This window comes from Phymastichus coffea, unplaced genomic scaffold, assembly GCF_024137745.1.
Source record: "Phymastichus coffea isolate CEN01 unplaced genomic scaffold, Cenicafe_Pcof_1.1 PCOF00031, whole genome shotgun sequence".
Taxonomy (NCBI): domain Eukaryota; kingdom Metazoa; phylum Arthropoda; class Insecta; order Hymenoptera; family Eulophidae; genus Phymastichus; species Phymastichus coffea.
The window spans coordinates 1,599,282-1,621,467 of record NW_026706842.1 but is presented as its reverse complement, the minus strand read 5'-3'; the positions used below and the strand labels follow the sequence as shown (position 1 = coordinate 1,621,467).

The 22,186-nt window shown below is 43.8% G+C and overlaps 1 protein-coding gene across 1 annotated transcript in view; it reads left to right on the top strand.

The window, feature by feature from the left end:
• The window catches only part of LOC131663088 (N-alpha-acetyltransferase 15, NatA auxiliary subunit), a 55,812-nt gene extending 33,825 nt beyond the window's left edge, over positions 1-21,987 (top strand). The window contains exons 9-11 of the mRNA XM_058933183.1: positions 18,847-19,040; positions 19,165-19,273; positions 19,348-21,987. Of these exons, the coding sequence (XP_058789166.1) occupies positions 18,847-19,040; positions 19,165-19,273; positions 19,348-19,883 (839 nt within the window). The 3' untranslated portion in view covers positions 19,884-21,987. The remainder of the gene's footprint in view (positions 1-18,846; positions 19,041-19,164; positions 19,274-19,347) is intronic.
• Positions 21,988-22,186: the final 199 nt, after the last annotated feature.

The following is a 22,186-nucleotide window of genomic DNA, read 5'->3' as shown; positions in this document are numbered from 1 at the left end:
TACGTATAGAGCTTTCTGCGTAGTTGGTTGTTGAACTTGATTGAGGCCAACGAACTGAGAGGCGCACTTATCGTCAGGTTGCTTTTGACAATTACTGTGCGTCTCTCTCTCTCTCTCTCTCTCTCTCTCTCTCTCTCTCTCTCTCTCTATCTCGCGCGCTGCGACGACTACAGTGCAACTTGCGATTGTTATAGCTGGGATCGCTCTGGCACGGCTTTTACCCATGCCAAATGCAGAGCGCGCGCACTCCGCGGAAAAGCCAACGTTACAACGAACAGAGCGAGCGATTGTTATGTAGCTGCATAGGCAACGAGCGCGGGACTCGAAAGCGCTCAACTCTGAAAACCGAGAGTGAATCGAGCTCCACTTTCCGATCTCTGCCTACTGCTGCTGTGAGCGTTAATTAAAAAATCCATGAGAACGGAAAAAAGAATACAAGGGAACGCCCAGAGCCGCGCGACACTTTCACAGGTGAAGTGTTCATTGAGCTTCTATTATCCTCGATATACACATGTATTTTAAAGTATGTCCAAGTTTCGTGCGGACATTTAAAGCACGCCAGTTATAATTGGGTTTCTTCTCCAATTCGTATTTAATAAAAGAGCATTACATCGATATTTCTTTATAATTCAAATAAGCGGAAGGTGCCTGAATTACAACGATGAAAAAAATTGAGCTAGAGAGATAACTCATCGTAAACGTGCTATGGTGATTCCGATTATCACTCGTTTTTAAAGGATAAGGATGATTAGGGCATCGTACAATTTCTGTTCGGCGCCAAGCTCGTCGTAGCAAGAATATATCGAAAGCTAATATTTTCCAGCTTATATTCGTTTATATCAACTGGTATTTGATCAATGAATATGCTTAATTTGCTTTTATTTGGCTTTGATAATGCTTATTTTTGATGGCTCTATTTCATCGGTCTAATAGTAGCTCAGTGCTAAATCAGACTGAGGTTATTATGATGTTTTGATGACGTGATCGCTGTATACGATGAGTTTTATAAAAGGCGTGTCGTGCTTCAGTTGGTGCACCCGTCGATATTAATTCTTCTCCAAGCATAAATATAATTATTTTCTTTTAATGTTATTCGAACGATTTTCAGATTAGACAATAAGATTGTCGATACAAAATCGTAAGTTTGGTTAGTTTCACGATGCATTTGAAGCTGCACAGATTGTAAAGGCGGCAAATGAAAATGAGTGGAAACAAGAGGGATAATAGCCGGATAAGCTGTTGTATCGCGCGGTTGAATCGCGAGTCGACTGCATATAGCAGATGGCAGCTCTCGACTAATAGAGCTAGTGCATCGACCTTGCTTCTGCTCTCTCTCCCTCTCTCTCTCCTCCATCACAGCGACATGCGAAACACGAAGCACAAAGTGGAGCGAGCCAGCGCGCGCACCGTGTACACAGTCGCAGTGGGGATGAAACGAAAAAAAAGTGCAGATTGGCGCTGAGCGAAAGTCCGCTAGCTGTGCGACATATCCGTCATTCTCGACATGTAAATGCAACGTGCGATTTCGCGCTCGGCACGCGCTTCCACTCTCAATTACTATGATTCGCCGCCGTCCGAGATCTTAATCTTCCGCTGCCGCTGCCGACGCTCTACCTTCATTTCCTCCTGCTTTTTCGCGCAACAAATGATAAACATCACTGTCGCCGAATGCACAGAGACAGAAAGAGAGAGAGAGAGAAAGCTTCATTTCCTAGTCTTTTCAGACGCGACATTGTGAGCAAACGCGAGCCACCAATATCTTGTTAACAGAAGACTACCTTTCTTATCGTTCGCGCTTCCTATGAATAGCGGCTCGCCTTCGCCGGCACTGCATCCGTGAATTAGAAAAGCCCGTGAGAATCTGCAATTATCAGGCTCTCTTTGAAATCTTTCTCGTTGGATAAGGCTTTCCAAGCTACAATGGCCGCGCAACATTCATCGAAGGGATTATCGCTCGCGATGAAATGCTCCGAGGGAAATACCAACGGCGAATGCAAATTAATTGAAAGTATAATGAAATCGCTGGAAAGTTTCTATCGAATCAAATCATCTATGTGCACACGTGAAATACCAGAGCTCCAGCGAAAATTCTTTCGACGACAACAGAAAAAATCAGTTAGCTGCTGTTATTCAATAATAATCGGCCGCGGATTAACAAATGCTCTCCGCAGTCGAATTAACTGTGCTTATTTTGCTCATTTTCGACATCTGGAATTACTTTGACTTGTAGGCTCTACTTTCCAATCGATATTTTTATTATAATTCCACGGATATTTTTCTAGCTTCGAAAGCAATTTTCAGCAAACTGATTGAAACGCACAGCTGTTTATCGGCGCACGATGAAAATCAATTTACTGCAGCGTTCCTCTCGTTGGGAGTACAAAAAATACGTTTGTAATCTGATCAATAAAACCAGTTAATCTGATTAATGAGCTGCTCTAACGCATCGATAATAAAGGAACGTTGCACCACTTTTACTAAGCGGGGCTATACGTGTATTCAAAGATGTAATTGAAGCAATGTATAGCAAAGAGGCTTTTCGAAGAAAAAAGAAGCCGAAAGATTTTTGGGAAAGTTTGATTACGCTTATTAGATGCTTGACAAGGAAGCCTATTAAAAACGATATCGATAGATACAGAGCGAGATGCGGAGGGACTTTCGCCGGCGTTGTGTTTGCTGCAAAAGCGGAACCTGAATCTCTCAATTTCAAGCGGAGCCTTGTTATTATAACTCATCGCCCTTTCGCAACGCTCTCGTTAGCCGTTGTTAAACTACCTCTTAACGGCCACTATACTCTGGCTGTTTCCTTTAGCTGTATTATAGGTAGCGCCCACTTTACACGGCTCGCTTGAAACCGCATCGTCGATCATCGCTCTATCTCATTCATTGTACCCTTCTTTTTCCTCTGTTTCTCTGGAGAGTTGAACGTTCGCGCTTCGCTTCCGCCGTGCTTCGCTGAAGCTTGCCCGAGCGTTTTCGCTGTAGGTGCAGTTCGCCTTTTTTACGCCACTTAGATTAATAACTGTGCACGAGAAGAGTCAATTCACATTGCTTTCGTTTTATTTCTGCTGTTCGTAATAAGAGCGAAAGAAACTACTTGTCGATGGCCGACCGATTCACTCGATTTTCAACACATTTTGAAAAAAAAAAAAAAAAAAAGAAAAGAAAATCCGTACTACGGATGAAATACAGTTATCGACGGCGTTTTCACCGTGGCGTCGCGCTTCAGTCGTCAACCAACCTGCTCGGCAGTTTCAGTACGAAAATCCGTCGAGCGTCAGAGGTAGGCTAAGTGTGTAATCGCGTAATGGCTCGAGAGCCTACTCTGGTTTATGCAACGCAGCGCGGCGGCGTCTTCCCCGCACATTACACTTCGTACGTGCGGTCTCGCGTGCAATATAAAGGTGTGCTGTGCGCTGGAATGCGCGTTATACAATGTGTATATCCTCGAAGCTCTTTCACACTTTTCATATTGAATCAGAATTCGCAACGACGCCACGTGGCTTGTTCGTTAGGCTAGTTTTTCTTCCGTGAAATGAAGCTTTCGTTGCGGCGCCGCGTGCCGTATCCAACGATGCAGAGGAATCGGGAGGAGCGCGACTTATGAAATATTTGATTAACAGCTCCACCAACTCACTCACTTGTTGTTTGCTTGGACTTTTTCCTGACCGATGCGGAACGACTGTTTTCACGAATAATATACTTTTCCTTCAATGCTGATGATATTGAATAATATGAACTACTTTCTTTCGACGTCTCAGCACTACTATCATAAATATTGAATTTTATGATTTGCACATTCCAGATGTAACTTCCTTATTTCTTTTACTTTTACTTTGTTGCTTTTCCATCGGGTGGTATCAAACGAACGAACGACTGTCGATGTGCTTTCGTAAAAATTAATGGTCGCTGTCGAAAAATTCAAGTCGGACAAGCGCGTAAAGCGCGGCAGAATAAAAGTATCAGCGTCTGAGGTTGCGAAACAGGGACGCCGTATCCTGCAACGAAATCAACCAAACCCTTTTTTGTTTGCTCGGTCATAAATATTAAAGATTCACACAGGAGGCTGCTTGACGAATTCATGTTCATTCTTTGAGATTGAAATAACACGATACAATATATAATTCTTGCGATAGCACTGGAGAAAACTTTAGATAAAGGCAAGATATACCCGCTAAAGGAAAAATCCACGCCTCGATACCCGCAAAACTCACACGAATGTAAAATCGTTGCTCTCTTTCGTCGTTATTATTCATTTATGATAAGTGGCCGACTACATATACTCGCATCTATGAACGTGCTTTTCAAATGTTGTAACCTGTCGAAGCTGAGCGCGCGCGGCTCGTTCGTGCCTATGCATTGGGATAGAGCGTGAAAACTTGGCTCCGCGTGGTTTCGGCGAATGCGCGAAATAATGTAATAAAAGCGCTGCCGGTGTTCGCGTGTGATTTTCGACGCATTTGCATAGTGGGCGAAAGGCGAGGCCGAGAGAGTGACGCCCGCAAAACATTAGTTCCGAGGCAATTTTTCGAACTCGCGTTCCCGATCGGGATGTTCCACAATGTGACACAGTCCACGAGACGATGAGAAACGAATATCATCGGCAACGCGCGCTCGCGCTTGATATTTTTCGTGGCTGCCGATAGATCCACGAGTTTGGTGGCGCGAAACGACCTTGCGACTGCGTCCACTGCCATTCGTTAGCTGTGAGTTTACGGTCGCGTTTAACGAGTCATTAGGCATTTTATTTTTCCTGAACGACGTAAAAAATTGCAGTGCTAAGCAAATTGTCACGCTTATTAAACGCGCCATGCCCATTAATGGCATCTCTCGTAATTGCTCGTTGTCTTTATAATGTCGAAATGCTGTGTTTGTCTCTCTCAGACGATAAGACAAAATGCACGGCCTCTTTTCAAAGATCATAATCGCCGAAACATTATTCGCCTAGGAGAAAAATGTCGAAAGTTTCGAAACGGAAAATAAAAATTGGTGCCCGAGTGAGCTGAGAGGACCTACGTAAGCTTTCTGTGCCACGGGGGAACGTGTTGAACGACGAAGTTGACCTTCCCTGGCCTTTTTTTCCCTTCTCTCGACTACTTTCATACGACTGCGAAGAATGACCAAAGTTGCGGCGGCGTGAGTTATAAATGCGAGCGGGGAAATCGAGCGAGCGATATGTATATAAAAGGTCGAAAAGTATATATGCAACGGCTGACGACCTTGTCTGGTATCCGGGTGCGTACACATTGCGGCCAAAAGCGTGTGTATCGCCATACACAATCATATACGCTTTTATTAACGCTCTTATACGTCTGCTTCCTCTGCGCGCGCTTGCGCTACAACGGTTTGCCATTGGGGACGCGATATGTACAAATTATTGCGCTGTAATGAAATCCTTGGGATCGTGACTATTTTGCTGGACGCCACAGTAACAGAAGCCATTTTTTCACTGTCCAATAATTTTATGGTGAGGTCTGTTTCAATCTCAGATCGTTATGTTTCTGTCAAATCGAGATTGGATCAGTTGGATATCGGCATCAACTGCAATACATACGCAAACACACACACATATACATGTATCATTGAACAAAGAAATAAATCTTTTTAAGTTCATTCAAATATAAGTACTTTTCAATAGTGAAATAGTGATTCACTATTATTGTGAAACGATATTATGAGAAAACTCGTCACATATAAATAAGAAATGTTCTTTTATTTTTATCATAAAAAAATCCATACGCTTCATCGTTATTTTTAAGAATATCGCACTGAATTCCATATCTAGCTTCGTAAAATTTGTCCTTTAACAAATTACGATTTCAGTTATACAATATTAAACAATAATTTCCACCAATAACGAAGATTGGCTACTTGACACTTCGAAAGGTCCATCAAGAATTTATTTGAATATGTATATAAAATTTTCATTGTTAGCAAATTACTTTTTCAATTGTCGATGAAAGCTTGTGGAAATTGTCATAACGAGCCCGAGACTGAATACAATGGCTCGAGGGCTCAAGAAAAAGAATGTTGAAGTCTAGAAAACTAAAACAGGCGTGTAGAAGTATGGTCGGTTGCGCAACAGGTTTGAGCTACACAGGCCAATATGTAAAACTGAAAAGCGTTGTTATGACTGTGACGAGAAGTCGAAAATGGTTGCTACGTGCAGGCAGTTTCTGCAGCTGTATAGTACAGTATTATCGCGCGTTTAGTACGTAAATGTAATGCAAAGTCGTACATATGCGCGGGACAAAGCAGCCGTGGTCACGTGCAGATATACACGTGTGTGTGTGTGTGTGTGTGTGTGTGTGTGTGTGTGTGTGTGTGTGTGTGTGTGTGTGTGTGTGTGTGTGTGTGTGTGTGTGTGTGTGTGTGTGTGTGTGTGTGTGTGTGTGTGTGTGTGTGTGTGTGTGTGTGTGTGTGTGTGTGTGTGTGTGTGTGCACGAAATTGAAGCATGGGAAGTTGGCACATTCCGGTGGCTTCGGCTCGCGCTCTTGCGCCTACATGCGCGACTATCTGGCACCTTTCTTGCTCGCGAGAAAGAGAGCAGAGCATGCTTGGAGAGAGCCACGCCCTGGCCGTGCACCCTTCACTCTCTGCTCTGTATGTTGGCGCTGCCGCCGCTTGCCTCCAGTCGCCCGGATAAATTGCTCGCGATAGCTAGCCGGAGTATAGCCAAACGCCACACGTTTGCTTCACATCGCGGTGAAATCGCCGATTCTTAACTAAGCGCGCTCGCTCTGCTCTACGGCTTTTCGGCTGATTTATCGGCCAGATACACTCGTCGATCCGACGCCGCGACCGCCACCGACCATTGTCTCTTACCTTGTATCGCTTGCTCTCCCTCTGCTTCCCCGGGCCTTTCGTTACCTGTATATTACAGCCAACTCATAACGCGTTTGAAGCTTCGGCTCCGATTCCGCTGACACGGAAGTCATCCACCGGGGCGCTCAAATTCCCATCATATTCGCTAATAACTCTCTTTGCTGTACCTGTGCAAAGTCGGGCTTGCGTGATCTCTTACACGCGCAGCTTATCCGGCGATTCGCTCCAAACAATTACACCAACAGTAAGATTAATGACTTTTTACCAAGTCTTACGAATTTTATTCGTGCGGCGCGCGATTGTCGATAAGCGAAATATTATTGTGGCCGTCGTAATTAATTTCGACGGCTAAAAGCTTATGCTGGTAACACGCAACAATGGCAATTTATTAACCTGTCACCCGTTGCAGCGCGAAAAAAGAACTGCGTACACTCTTTTGTCATGTAGGCTGGTCTTGAGAGCTGATCGATCTACATTAAATGGGAACGCCGTCAAAAATGTTTGCACTTCACGTGTTCTCTAACCTCTGTGTGGCGTTATTTACTTGAGAATAAAGCAACTTTCCCACGAGCTCGTCACGGCCGGCAAACGTATTCGACACGAAAGTCATGGAAGAGTCAACTCAAAATACAGAGGCAAGTTCCGACGATGGAAAATACAATGAACTTCATCGTGATCCGCTTCTCGCGCGTGATTCAGTCTGGAATCTGGAAACCAATCCCGCTATTTCCACGTATCATTAGCGATCCGAAAATTGCGACTTCGATGACATTTCTGCGGAGGGCTCTTGCGATTTACATAACATCCCCGGATTCCGAATACCTGGCCTTTCTCGTATGTTTGACGGTAGCAAGTTGCGTGCCGATGAAAGTAACAACCTGGGCATAAAATCATGTGTTTTTTACTTTACCAAAGTCGCAACGAAATGACGAAAGCATCGCTTTCAATCGGCTACGATCGGCATCAGCAGAGCACAGTGGCACGTGCGAGTTTTGTGGTGAACATCCGTGGCGAATTTCGCGATTGAAATCGGGGCCAGCCGTTAGAAGAGTGTCGCAGAGTTAATTGGCCGCAATCGATTCCGATTCAATGTATACGTAAGTAGCCAAGCTTGCGCGTCTCCTTGACACGTTTTACCGGCGGGATATTGCTCTCGCGCGATTTACACAGAGAGCGCGCCAAATATATAGAAGTCGCCGAGCTCCAGCAGTAGACAAAGGAGAGGAGCTCCTGCTTTCTTAAAGCCTCTCTTTTTATGTCAGGGCTTTATTTTTCTCCAAAGTCCAATCGGACGGACGACTCCGTTTCCGTATTGTCGATGGGTGCCGCTATTCAATCGACGGATTATCATCGTTGCAGCAAACCGGATAACCGGACATTGTCGAGTGACACGGAGGACCTTTTGCAACTCGATACGTCCGCTTATCCAAGTTGGCCGTGTATTTTACGCTCGCGCACTGCCGTAATCGTCGACACTGATTATTTAATAATGCTTTCATTTGCTCGCCGACTGTGAATTATTCGCCGGTAGAAAGCTGCGTATTTGTCGTGTATATCAATTTTCAAAGTGTGTTCCGGTGTACAATGTAACGAAGAAAACGGCTTACATAATTGCCGTGTTTCCGTGCACACTCCGTCATTAATATCGAGGCCGTCGAAACATTGACCGACTTCAGCCGAAAAATCTGTCGCAAGCCGTTACACTAGATCTCAAAGATAAAAGCAAACAAACGCTTATAGTACAGAGATACGTCCTTGCGCCAAGGTTAATTAACAGTTTCTCGAGTGCGTGCAAAATCGTGCAACGATACACTTTTGGCAAAGTGCGCCTACGGATAATCGTGTCGCGCCTATATGATGCCTACCCAAAGCCCTTGTGTAGATCTAGCACCTACATACAGGTTACCAAGTCCCATCATCATCGAAATGATTGATAAGAATCGAAATGCAATATCGCGCTCTTTACTCGTCTAAATGTAGTTGTATACATTCGTGCTGTTCTTGCGAGATGCTTCCGTGTAGGACTATCAATTTTCATCAATGTGTCGGTACGGAAAATCAAAACATATGTTTACCCATGATCTTTCACTGCGACATTTCTAATGACTTAATTGGAAGACATGCTCGCGATCAAGCGGTGAGGCGTCGTGCTCTGTATACGATTATCGATCTCTTCTACAATGATACAGAATCCACCAACGAGCGTCTAATTAGATCCTGAACATATCTATTCCGCGAAGTATATAACGTTTCCTCCTGTGTGTGTGTGTGTGTGTGTGTGTATTCTTGTACTGTAACGTGTATACGTTTCAAAACCTCTGATTTTCCCGCACTCTCATGCAACTTTCATGATTACGCGTAACAAAGCCGTTCGCTCTCGTGCCTAATAGTTCCCGCCGCTGCTGTCATTACAACGGGCCGATGGACACTAATTATAAAGTTTTGATTTAATTATTGCTTACGTGCCGCTGCAGCACCGCCACGCCGATCCTTGATGCGTCTTACATTTCTCTCTCTCTGATTTTTCAAATTACGTGACAATGTCGCTAATTACTTTAATGCCGGCTGCGCGATTACAAGGTGTATCGAGCTTGTTGTCGAGCGACGATGTATTTATTGCGCATACTTTGCAATTGGCGCAACGCTAATTTTATTGTTTTTCTTCTGCTCTGCTCAACATATTTTTATTCGTTCGTAAATGGAAATTAGCCTTTTAAGAGCTATCGATGACTTGCGAATGCGTGTACGTCGTACTTTCTTCGTCGGCAAGCTCCATTATCATTTTTTACCCAAGCTAATTGAATTTGCCGGCGCCCGTACTCGTACATAGCATCCCGCGATGAATGGCGCGTGTCGAGCAGCCGCTGTGTAAAACGTTAAATGGAAAGGTGGCGGTGCAACTTGAAGCAACAAAACGTACGCGTTAGAGCCTAGTGAGCCAGATGGCGGTGAATGGCCAAACTAACCTTTTCCGAATCCTAATCAACAATCCCAGAGCTGCTTGGACATATTACAAAAATGAACAAGTCTATGGCTCTCGGATATGAGCGGAAAAACGCACAGAGTCAATAACTCATACGTGCCGATGTATATATACACTCGAGCAGCTCGCGGGCATGCGGCCCGTAATAATTCTCCGCGCTGGCTCTACTATGTGGTGCAGTTGCGCAACCTTTCGCCTATGCTCTCTTTCCGAAGAAATCCGTTTTGTTTCGAACCGCGATCGCTCGCAATAACTGTAATTTACTAGACATTTGTTTGTTGGGTTTGTCGGCCATCGTTAAACCTCCCAACGATAGCATCGCCTATCAGTTGTTTACTCGTTAAAGTCATCCCCAAGTCTTGACCCGTATTGACCACTCCAAACCATTTTCGCGACGTATACAAAAATAATTTAACAGCGGACGGGCTACGAATGCCCCTTCATACTTTACCCGCTGTACTGCAACGTACGGTTCAAACGAGCCAATAACTGAGTAGGTAAAATCGGGCAGCTGGTTACTAAAGGATATATGCCGCATCGAAATGAAAAGGGAAGTTGCGTTAATATAAGTACGGAGTAAATTGACATTTTTAACTATAGCCAAGCAACATTTTTTCGTACGCTTTTCACAAATAAGCCGATTGCGTTTGCTTCTGTGAGAAGATGCCCAACTTACGTGGGTACTTGGTCGTTAGTGCCTCGCGCGTCTCAATTGTACATGCAAATTAGCTTTCCTTGAACGTTAAATTAATTGCACGCGATACGTCATTATTCTCCTCGGGACATGTGGTTAGTGTCGGCTCAAACTTTACACTTGAAGAAACTGTGTAGATAGGGTTAAGGATAATCTGAATGTGACTTGAAATATTATAGATGTGCATAATTATGGGGTATATATCCACTGGCCGTCATTTGTGACAGCTCGTTCAATAATGCCTCGATGTCGTGTTTACGTTCGGTTAATCATTGTGGCACTCTGGTAATATAATTAACGTAAAATCAGTTGGCCGGCCCACTTGAAAACGAACCAAAGCATTGGCGTCGATTTGCATGCATAATTTTGGCGTATAGTACAAAAAGAGCTTTCTTCTTACGAAGTAGTAATCGAGCGCTAGCAGCATCGAGACATCAGCCTGTTAATTTTCGGTTAACGCGACACTCTCATCAATGCTTTTGTAAGTATAATTAATAAGCCATTAATCGCAGCTAGCGGATCTCGAATTGCGAATTTATGAATCACATCCGTGTAACGTGTATCGCGCGCTCCGTTGAAGCGAGAATAAATTACGTCCGCCGCGCAACGTACAAGGGAAAAAGCGAGCTCCCGGTCGAAAAAAAGAACCTACGCACGCGTGCTCCAATCAAAATGCGTTACTCGATGCGCGCACGCTGCAGTTGCTATCACGCGCTTAGGTGCTTTACGAGGCGCGAATCTTACATAGTACGTGTATTACGATGCACATGCGGCAAAGTGTGAATAAACGGTATCTTTTTTGGCTCGTCATCCTGGCAATTAGCGATCTCGTCGTTGAGAAAAAACCCCGTGAATTTTAACGAGCGATCTGTTGTGCGAATCGCACGCTCGATGTTAAATTCATTGGACAGCCTTCTAGGAAGGCGTGCGCGCCGCATTAAAAAGAAAACCTGAGCTCTCGTCAGGCGAGCGGCTACTTGCACGTTCTTCCCTCGCGTACAACTTTAGGCTCGTCGGCAATCAATTGGCAATGACGACTTCGACGCCTACGAACCTTTCCAACCTTCCCAACCTTCCCAAGCCGCATCATCGTCATCCCGATGTGTGCTTCTTCATTGGCTCGTCGCGAGGGTCATTTCGCGCATCGCGCGATCCATATCTTCCATTAGCACTCCAGCGCCACACTGGTGCTAAATTTATTTATACGCGGAGACTTGCGCGCCGCTAATGCACAGTCATGGAATTGAATGTTGAGTGATGTTAGTTTTAATGCTACTTTGTCGACTGTACGCTTTAGGTGATCGCGGGCGGATAAGTGATCTATGGAGTTTGAAAAAACAACACAACGGACGTCTGACGGAACTTACATAAGGGCGAGTCTGCGCGAGACAATCGGAAAAGAGACCATTTCTCCGGTAGCTTGCAAACATCAATTTGAATGGAGCATACGTAGCGGGTTAATTGCGAGCTCGCAATCGCACAGGGGGACGAGGACCAATCGAAGTAGTAGTAGCAAAAGTTCCTTTAATTATCGTGCGACCGCGTGCGCTCGGCAATTGTATGTGTATAGCTCTTGGTGCTGGCAGTACACGCCGTTTTACGTGATCGCTCAATATATATGTCTCGACGCATTATCTACCTGACAAATTCTCGGTCTTGTCTGTTCCCTGTATGGCCATTCAAAGCACGTTATTTCCTGCGTTCTCGTCTCGATAAAAATCAAACTCTGCGATTTATTTTTAACGAAGAGACAGTGACTTTCCATCGTAGTCGTTTATCATATGCGTGTGTATGCTCACAGACACACGCGTGCGCGCGCAACAACGCGATGCAGTTACAACACTCGCGCAATGGCGTTTGCCATTCTCAATTTGCCCACCCATCGCATCATACTCTTACTAGCCATGCATATCATAAGCGGAGCTTTTCCGACTTTCTTTTGCCAACTGCGCACGTGATCGTGTATTCGATCTATATTCTCACGCACCCGTGGATCGTATACGAGCAAGCTCAAGTTATTATTAAATTTTATACGCCGTTAATCGAGTTTACGCGTTTCCAACTTACCGACACCGTGGCTATCATTTCCATGTAACAATTTTTTACGGCTACAATTTTTTTTCGTCAAATCGATTATCGAGCAGTGTAAAGTAGTAATAGTCCATTGAAGAGAACGTGGAGCTGCTTACATTTTTTGTCCGCCGTAATCTGCACTATCGCAGCAAGCAACAAGATGCGGATGAGAGAGCTGCTCGCGGGGCGCCTATCGGCAAAAGATCTAGCTTGGCGCGGGCGTCGGCTTCGGAGCTCCGCGGCGCGACGCGTCAACTCTCGGGACATTTTCCAAGAGAAAGAGGCCAGAGGCGTGGCATAAGGATGCGTCTCCGGGAAAAGAGAAATGGAACTCGAGGATTGTCGCGCTCTGCTCGCCGTGCGAACGAGTTGGGCATTAGAAGTCGATCGACCTCGGGATAAAGGCCGTGCTGTACGCATATGCTCATTGGCCGTGCAAAACTTCACGCCCCCCTTTATAATGGTAATTGCGATAAAACCGAATACCCTCCATTAGAATTGATATATACAGGTTGTGTGGGCCGCCTACGCTCTTGAGCAGCAGGGCCCGTGTTCCTCTTTGTGTGTATGTGTGTGTATGTGTGTATGTTCTCCGAATTGCAGCTCGAATGGGTGGAGCACTCGTTATCTGATGCACATTGCTCGTTACGCAATCAGCGCGCGCTCTGCCTTTCGTCTGCATTTCACTAATTGGTTTTTAACCCAATTGTCTCTCGCCGACAACTCAGCTCATTCAAAGGGGGACTTTCATAATATTTTCTATTGGATTGCAGTGCATTGCCAAAGCGACGCGCGGTGTATTCATTAATAATCGGTTAACTCGATCGTCGGGCGTGGCAAAAGTGCACGCGTGCGCGCGACCAAAAGCGGGCTCGCGTTGCTCTCGGGGCGACGCGACAGCAGCAAAGAGAAATATCGACGTGAAACAACGAGCGAAAAGGCGGCATCGCCGCTCGCTCAAAAATTCCCTCAAATCTTTTTCCCACGCCGTGTGCACTTCGCAGCCGAGCGATGCGAATCTAACGAAGAGATTGACGGCGCGCGCGTAAAGCGAGGGTAAGGGAGAATGGAGGGGGAAGGGAGAAATATCCCCGTATCAATTGACTAGCCCGATCGCGACATCGCGCAACATCGCGCCAATCGCTCCCAATCGAAGACACGAGCAGAGTCGCAGCGTAGCCGTGGCGCGTGCACGGTTGCAGAGGCTCGCGACACGCGCGGAGCGAAGCAGTTTGATTTGGCGTTAGCTCGCCGATGGACGCGCGACCGACGTACCTAATAAGGCATGCATGCGGGCGGCCCGGCCTGCACTTTCTAAGGCGCGCGTGCGGGAAACGCCGCGGTCCGTAGGTGTGTGCGTATGGCTTGGCGCGATACCCACACACTTGGCAGCAGGAACCGGACAAAGAGATCGACGAAAGCCCCTGCACCGAGAGCTTTGAGCGCGAGCGCGGAAAGAGGCACACCAAATGCCGTTCACCAGGCGACATGCGTATATTAGGTACGGAGCGCCTCCAACTCTCCGATGAGCGTTATGAAATCAAAAGTGCGTGTACGTCTGCGTCGGTGTGGATTAATTGCATCCAATCACGTGACAATAAACCGTTCATTCGGTTGGTTTCGCAGCTCTTCTCCACGCGAGTACGATACTGCTCCGTACGCCAACTGATCAAGCAGTGTCTCAGCAGGGCGTATTCTTCGATGAATGTGCCAAGTGATTGGCGAACACGCATGAATAATGCGAAAGTAAAGTGTTGATTGTTTGATGGCGGATCGAAAGGTTCGCTTATACCGGAGTGGATATCTGGACGGTTGGAGTCCGTGACAGGCCGCCGCTGGCGAACAAAGGGAGCGAGAGCTGCTAGGTGGAGTCGGCGCGTCGCTTGCGTGCACGCAAGCGACGCCGAGGGGGTGTACACATGTACAGTCGGAGAGTTGCCCCTGTTGCTCCGGATATTAGGCACTCGGAGCTTAGACTGTGTCGAGAGCGAGGCGTGGGAGCGTTGGCTGCCGCCGACGCGACTGGCAAGGTCCACTCCCTCTCAAGGATGAGGAGGAAAAAAGAACCACAGCGCTGTCGGATTCTTGAGCGCTTAATCAGCTTTTATCTATTCGCTATGCAGTCGCCAACTCGACTTTCATTTCTATCCGCGAGCATTGTGCGCCTGATCTTTTCGTGCGCACTCGGCGACTACGCAACCATTGTCTTATCATTATTTTTTATCGAGCCAGAGTTCTTCTTTTCTAATATATCCACAAGGATGATGACGAGATATCGTGGCTTACGTAACTTTGCAGACTAAAGCCGAGCTAAGTTAAGACTTGAACGTTCGGGCTCGATTCTCGGAGACAACAATCTGCTCAATGTCAAAAGCTCGCGCGCAAAAATGGAACGACCACACACATTTAGAAGTCTGAAGGAGAGTCCAGAGATGGTGCGCCTCGAGTATTTTAAGCGCCAGGCAGCTTCGTATCTTGCACTCGAAAGAAGAGCAAAGCTCTGATTGTCAATTAAAAATGCAATAGCCTTTATCAAATCTGTCTAGAATCAAAGCAAATCCAAAGGAAATGGACAAGCTAGTCGCAGTGTTGGCATATATTATGCGTAAGCGGGTTAATAGGAATAGCGCGAGCGCGATGTCTGTGCTGTTTCGGGTCGCGTCTTCAATTTCCATATGTCTTCTTACTTTCGCCGAGCGCGCGAAAAAGAAACGGGCGCTTTCGGACAGTCCCAGATTAATGGCCGCATCATTGGCGCCTTATAAATCTCTCCGAGTATTCCCAGCGGGACTGGAGATAAACGCCTATAAAAAATGGCTTTTAAATGCTTAGTGTCTCAGAATTTGCTGCATTCGCGTATTTTATCAAGCTTCCATTTGAAAAACCCACTTTGGACGACAGATCGCATTCTCGTGATAATAGCAACATCTTTTTCGTGAGAAATTGCAGTTGGAGAAGCCGCTCGAGTACGAATTGACCAAAATTCCCGGAGCACGAAGTCGTCTCTCCAACTACTTTTTGACGCGAATGATAGAATGATGTAAAGCCAGTTTTTCGTGCACTACAATTATCGCTTGATTTTCTACGATACTTGCCTTGCTATATAAAATCGCACAGATCATTTGCTTGTTATTCAATACAGGAACTGCAGGAACAAAGTAAGCCTATTGATGTCTTGGAAATGATTATTTAATAGTCTATCGGTTTATTATTCCCGATAATCGGGTGTACTTATAATCATTCAATTTTGACATTTACGTTCAACAACTCAATCATTTAGATTCCCAACCACGGAAGAAAGTTTTTGTACGTAGATTTGATTACTAAACCGTCAAATGAATTTCATAGAAGGCGTTTGCACAATCAACGCGCATGGCAATGCAAAATGTTAATGACCCTTAAAAATCGAATAAGGAATTAATTATGACACGTTTCAATAATGAAGAGAGAGAGAGAGAAAAGAAATATGACGTTAGCACCTGCGGACTTATACAAAATACAATAGGTCACCTCTGCGCTAATGCGAATTAAATGAGCGGGCGGACTAATAAAACGTCTAGTCAAACGTATATCGCGCGCGGCCGACGCTCGTGTCCGGCTTACGTAATTGGAAAGCCAACGTAGTTGAGCGCCATTTCCATGTTCTAATAGCTTTGAATTAATGCAGTGTCTATAATTAAAAGCTCGATCCGGCAGTGGCCCGCAGCAGCAGCGGCAGCAACAGCAGCATTGTTGTGCATATTAACGCGCAGCTTGACGAAGTGAACTTTGCTCAAGCCAAGCGCCTCTGTTTGTCTATACACACATAGCCCACAGCGTGAGAGAGCGAGTCGCTTTTGCTATACTACGTGCTGCTTACGATATAAAACCGAGAAACAATTCACAATCGGTTCGCCGAATTTATCGCGAGCCCATTGTTGATTTGGACTTTGTTTCGCTCTCGCTGAATCAATACACACACACACACACACACACACACACCCCAGCGGATTTCATAAATGCCCCGACGTAACGACTTATTCGTATTGTTTTATATTATTTAACTAAGCAATGCCGCTGCTGCTAGACTCTGCTGCTCGCTTGAGCATTGCACATATACGGTGCCGATCGTGAACTTTCATCTCGGAATCTAATCTATTTAATCTAGTTTTCAACTGCGCCGTCAGCGCACCCGCGCGAGCTCCTCCAGCAAATGGACTTCCGTATTTCATATAAAGCTCGTTTTCTCATTGATTTTATCTTGCGCGCAGCCAACGTTTTTCGGCTTTTTCCCCGTCAAAGTCCTCTGAAAACTCTTGCGCCGCATGCGTGTTACAGACGGAGCCGCCTTTACGACATGATAATTAAAGGCACGAGATGATTGTACTTACTTATATGCGCGCCGCCGACTGCCATTTAACAAGCAAACTCGCAAAACTATTATACGGCCCTGCCACAGATAAACGATGCACGCAACTATCCATCTGACAAATGTGTATGAGAACTTCTGTGTGTGGATTCCTTACGTAATCCTTACTTCATTACTACTTACTTTGTTGTTGCTTTGCTTTGTTTGGCCATTCGTACAAATTTCACTAACGGAAAAGCCGTTTTTAGGCTTGCTTCTTTCAACATATTTTCTTTTTGTTGGCTATTGTCTTTTTTGTCTTGATCGTGTCGGAAAACTCATCTCATCGGATCACGACTGATCGAATTTTTGGATAGGCTAAGCGGCTGCATACCGTTTATTTTCTTTGACACGATACAAGTACGTGATATTAATATGCCAACGAGCATAGCTTACAATGACGCGTGCATACGAATCGTCATTGATCTTTATTGCAATACGCAATTCATTAAGCGTTGAGAATATTATTTTAGTAAATTAATAAGCTTATCTTTGTTCGGTATAATCTTGACAAATATCTCACTGAGTTATGATATATTTCTATTTCATACTAGCAAACTCGTTTTTCATTTTAGTTTTAATCGTAAAGTTTTTTTGTAAATACCTGCGTTTTCGGAAAACGATATTGGATTTTTGAATGCAAGTATAACAAATTAACGAGCAGGTAGCAAAAGTGCATATCTATCTCGTAACGGTGTGAACGATTGCATGAAATCAATTTGAACAGTCGAACATAAAAAGCTCGGCAGCTCTCGTTGAAAACAGGTCCCGAAAACGGAACTAATTACCAGTGAGTGCGCGCGCGCGTAGGTGACTGCTATTCGTTGCACGTCCACCGGCACATATACACGCTTTATATTCTTTTTATTATTTTTCTTTTGGTCCGCGTGAAAAGACTTTTCGTTGTAAAAAATGTTTTTTTCGTGAAGGGATCGCGATTGACGTTGGCGCTGTGTGAGGATGTAGATTAAAATTCGTGCAGCCTTCCGCGCTCCAATTTGTTTTTCTCGCGGCCCTTTTTTTCTCCCCTTACTGCAGTTCACTTGCTTGAGCGCGCGCTTATCATTGTGGTGCCAGATCACCGATTGCTTTCTCACCGCCCGAAGTATATAGGTATGCACACACTCCTGACCGATTCTTTTTATTTCTTTTTTTTTAAATAATGTAGCTACACTTGAACTAGCATTTTTCAAATTACTAAAGTATATTTTGTGCTTTACTTATTATTATTTTTTTTGAGCAAGTACTCATAATACTTTAAAGTTTGTTTGTACTTGCAGTGGTCATATAATTTTGAGATTTTTTTCAACTTTAAGCCGAATTCGATTTATTATCGAATGCATTCGTAAGGTTGAACGGCACAATTGTTCATATTGAAATATATTAGTTTTAAATTGGTGAAGAAACTACGCAAAAAAATCTATATAATTTTACCTTACATGTACAATAATTAAAGTTTTTTTTTGACTTTGAAAATATTATAAATTACTGTTATTAGATGAATTTTGTATATTGGTATTAGCGCTTCTATTTGTTTGAAACACAAGTTAATCTTTGAAAAATAAAGACAGTACAGTGCGTACTTTATAGAAGTAAATATGGCATTACTCAATGAAATCTTGCGCGATCTTGACATGAAAAACTGAAATAAATTTTGGAATTAGCAACCAAAATTTAATACCTATTTTATCGAAAAAAAATTATTCCTTTATTAGCAGATAACAATAATTTTTCTTGTCGATTTTATCAATTCTTTACATTCTGCGAAAATCACGAAATCCCCATTCATAAGCTTTGAAAAAAGCTCTGAATCAGAATAATAAATATGCTTAGAGCACTGAACAAATTTACTCATCCTCTCACCTGTCCTCGTATATTTGCAGAAAACTTGGCGCCGTCTGAGCTGAAAAAGTTAAGAAACAAGCAGAGAAAGCAGAAGAGGAAGGCTGAGCTGGAAAGACAGCAGGCAGCTCAAGCTCAAGAGAAGAGGGAACAGCACAATAAGTCGCGACAGCAAGCCGATCCTGATCTAGAGCAGCCGACGCTGGACGAACTTATACCGGAAAAATTAGAGAGGGTGTGTATGCAGATTTTCTTTCATTTTAGTTTTTACCTCTACTAAAATAGCTATGTATATTAATTTTCGACAACAAAAAATTGTCTTACCGTGTACTAATACCACTGTATAAACATATTGACAGGCTGACGATCCACTAGAGCAGGCGATAAAGTTTCTCCTTCCACTGCAAGATTTGGCTGCCAATCGAATCGAAACTCATCTGATGGCTTTTGAAATCTACATTCGTAAAGGTAAAGATGATCAGAGGGCATTTGGAAAATTGTCGATGACGACGGCTAACGCGTTGAACGTTGATGTTTGCCAGGTCGAACCTTACTGATGCTGCGATCGATCAACCGCGCACACAGATTGGAGCCAAGCAATCCCGAGCTGCACAGCTGTCTAATCCGCTTCCTGCGTCACACAGCTGAATCAAGTCTCGACAGCATAGTCGGCGAGGTGGTGAAGCGCCAATCCAGTGACATATTCGCGGGCAAGAACGCTGCCCAGCTGAACGCCGACTACCTGAAGCAGCACGCCAACTCGCTGCCGCACCTGCTGCAAGCCGCGCGAATGCTCTATCTGCTTGAGCCGCAGTCCCAGCAGAAGGCCATCGGCCTGGCGACTAGTCTCGATGGCTTCGAGGGCGTCAGCCTAGAGAACTGCACGCGGGTGCTGGAGGCACTGCGCAACGGCGACTTCGGGCTGTGCGAGCAGCAGCTCGCCGACTACACGGTCAAGTGCCACGAGCGCTTCCCTTACGCAACGGCCTTCCGCTCGGCCGAGGCCAAGCACCAGTTGCTCACCAACCACCAGGACCAGGCGGCGGCCAAGGACCAGCCACCCGCCAACGCCAACTGATCCTGGCCGGCCGACTCCTGCGCCAGCTACTGCCTCGTCAGCGGTGTGCGTTGCAGCTAAGCGAGACACCCACCACTCTGACACTGCGCTCGCCATGCTCCCCGCTGCTCTGATAGCCAATTCGTCAAACCTTATCAAACGATCTAACGAGTTGCATTGTACCTACACATACCCACATACAAATATACACACGTAGCAACACCCACGTCCACTTATATATATACTGAAACACTTACACGATACCAGTATACAAACCGTTAACGATTAATATTTCCGCAGATGGACTAATCAAAGATAATAGATAGATATTTAAGATATTACTGATCTAGATTAGTGAGGCATGGTGACGGTGGTGTGTGACAGACAGAAGTTGTTCAAGCGATTTACATGAAAGTACATGTCTAATGGAATGCGCGTGTCACTTCGGCGCATGTCAATCAGTAGATTATATACTTTGCCGCCCCCCCCTCTCTCTCTCTCTCTCTCTCTCTCTCTTTCGCTCTCGCGGCTACATGTAATATAATATAATATTAATACAAACGAATTGCTTCGTGACTAGTGATATCGATAAACAAGCTGACAAATGAGGGATAAAGAACAGAGCAACAGCGCGCCAACAGTTCAGAAGACTTACGGAGCGCCAACGCGTGTGCGCGCTCAGTTATTTCTTAAGAAATTGATGACAGCCATATGCCGAATTTGTTATTATTCGGTACGGCTTAGACGAGTTTTAACGGATGCGTGCAAGTGCGCGAGGGACGAGGCGCCTCGATGTTTAGCTAAGGTTTTCAAAGCGATAAACCATTATTATATATATGTATGTATGTATGTATATATATTCATGCATATACACATATATATATATATATATATATATATATACATACATACATATGTCAGAAAATGATTGAATTAAAAAAATAATTATATATAGCAATGCTAGGCAGGATTTAGTTTCTTCATCATCGCGAGAGACTGAATCGTGGCTCGCACTTTAAATGGACTTTGTACTGAAAAACAGTAAACGTGGCAGAAGGGCAACTCCCAAACTAATAGCTACGTTGTGAATATAACTAATGGAATGCATAACATGTTATATCTTTATTATTGATTACAAAACGACTACAGATTTGTAATCATACAGCCTCTTCATTTTCATTGCAAAAACATAATAATACCAATCTCATCTTTTCAACTGTCAATTTCAATTAATTAATTTATAAGTATGCGTATGATATTAATTGTGAAAAATTGTTTGATGCTTTGAGAGTATTGTTATGAGGGAAGGAATGTCTAATTTACTAATGTCCTGCTGAATGCTTTATCGATGAATACTGTAAAAACTCACGTCTAGAATTTATAGAATATTTTGCAGCAAAATTGTTTTTCGATTCTTAATAAATTTTCGAATGTCTTTCATCGGAAGAAGATCCATTATATATTGAAAATTATTTTGAAATTGTATAAATAATCATTTTTATTTTTGATTTTCATACAATTATTTGAACAAGAAATGTATAGATGAAATTACATTTTTTTCTATTTGATTTCAATAAACTGAATGTGTGACCCAATCATGTACAAATTGAATATTTATCACAAAGTTATTTACTTACGACGCCAATTCAGAGCAAAGTTCCCGCGCATGTCTTTCAAAAATAGTTGATGAGACTTGCTACAAAATTAAAAGAAAAATAAATAAATAAGTCTGATTTTTAGAAACAATATTTAATATTCTTCTGCCTGTTTGAATTCACGCTACGAAGCCATATTTACATTTAATTCTAAAATCTAATACGGTACTGCTTGCGTATGGTTAATACGTATCGAACCAAATCCAATCTTCGTAAACGGAAGTTACGAGTATCTGTAAATCAAATACATGCGAAATTTTAATAAAATTGTGAGATTAACGATGTCTTTATTCGAGCATGATATTCCCATGACCTCATAACAGTGATGGATGCTGTTTATATTAGCAAACACTATAACATTTCACAAAGTACAATGAAATTGTTGTTTTGTGACGGACAAAATTAACGACATTCAATTTTGTGTTCAATATAAGCACTTTTATCCATTAGAAATATATATTATATACGAATTCAACCTGCAAAGTCAGTTCATCTTTTATTTATCTTTCATGTGGCTCTATATTCCGCATTATTACTTGCATCTTTGTACAGTATAAATGAATAATAAGTCTGAGTAATTTTACAATAAATGTTTGATAAAATAAATTTTTCTTATATTTTACAGTAGTTAGAATATTTATCAGGGCCTTTGTCGTTGAATATGTAATA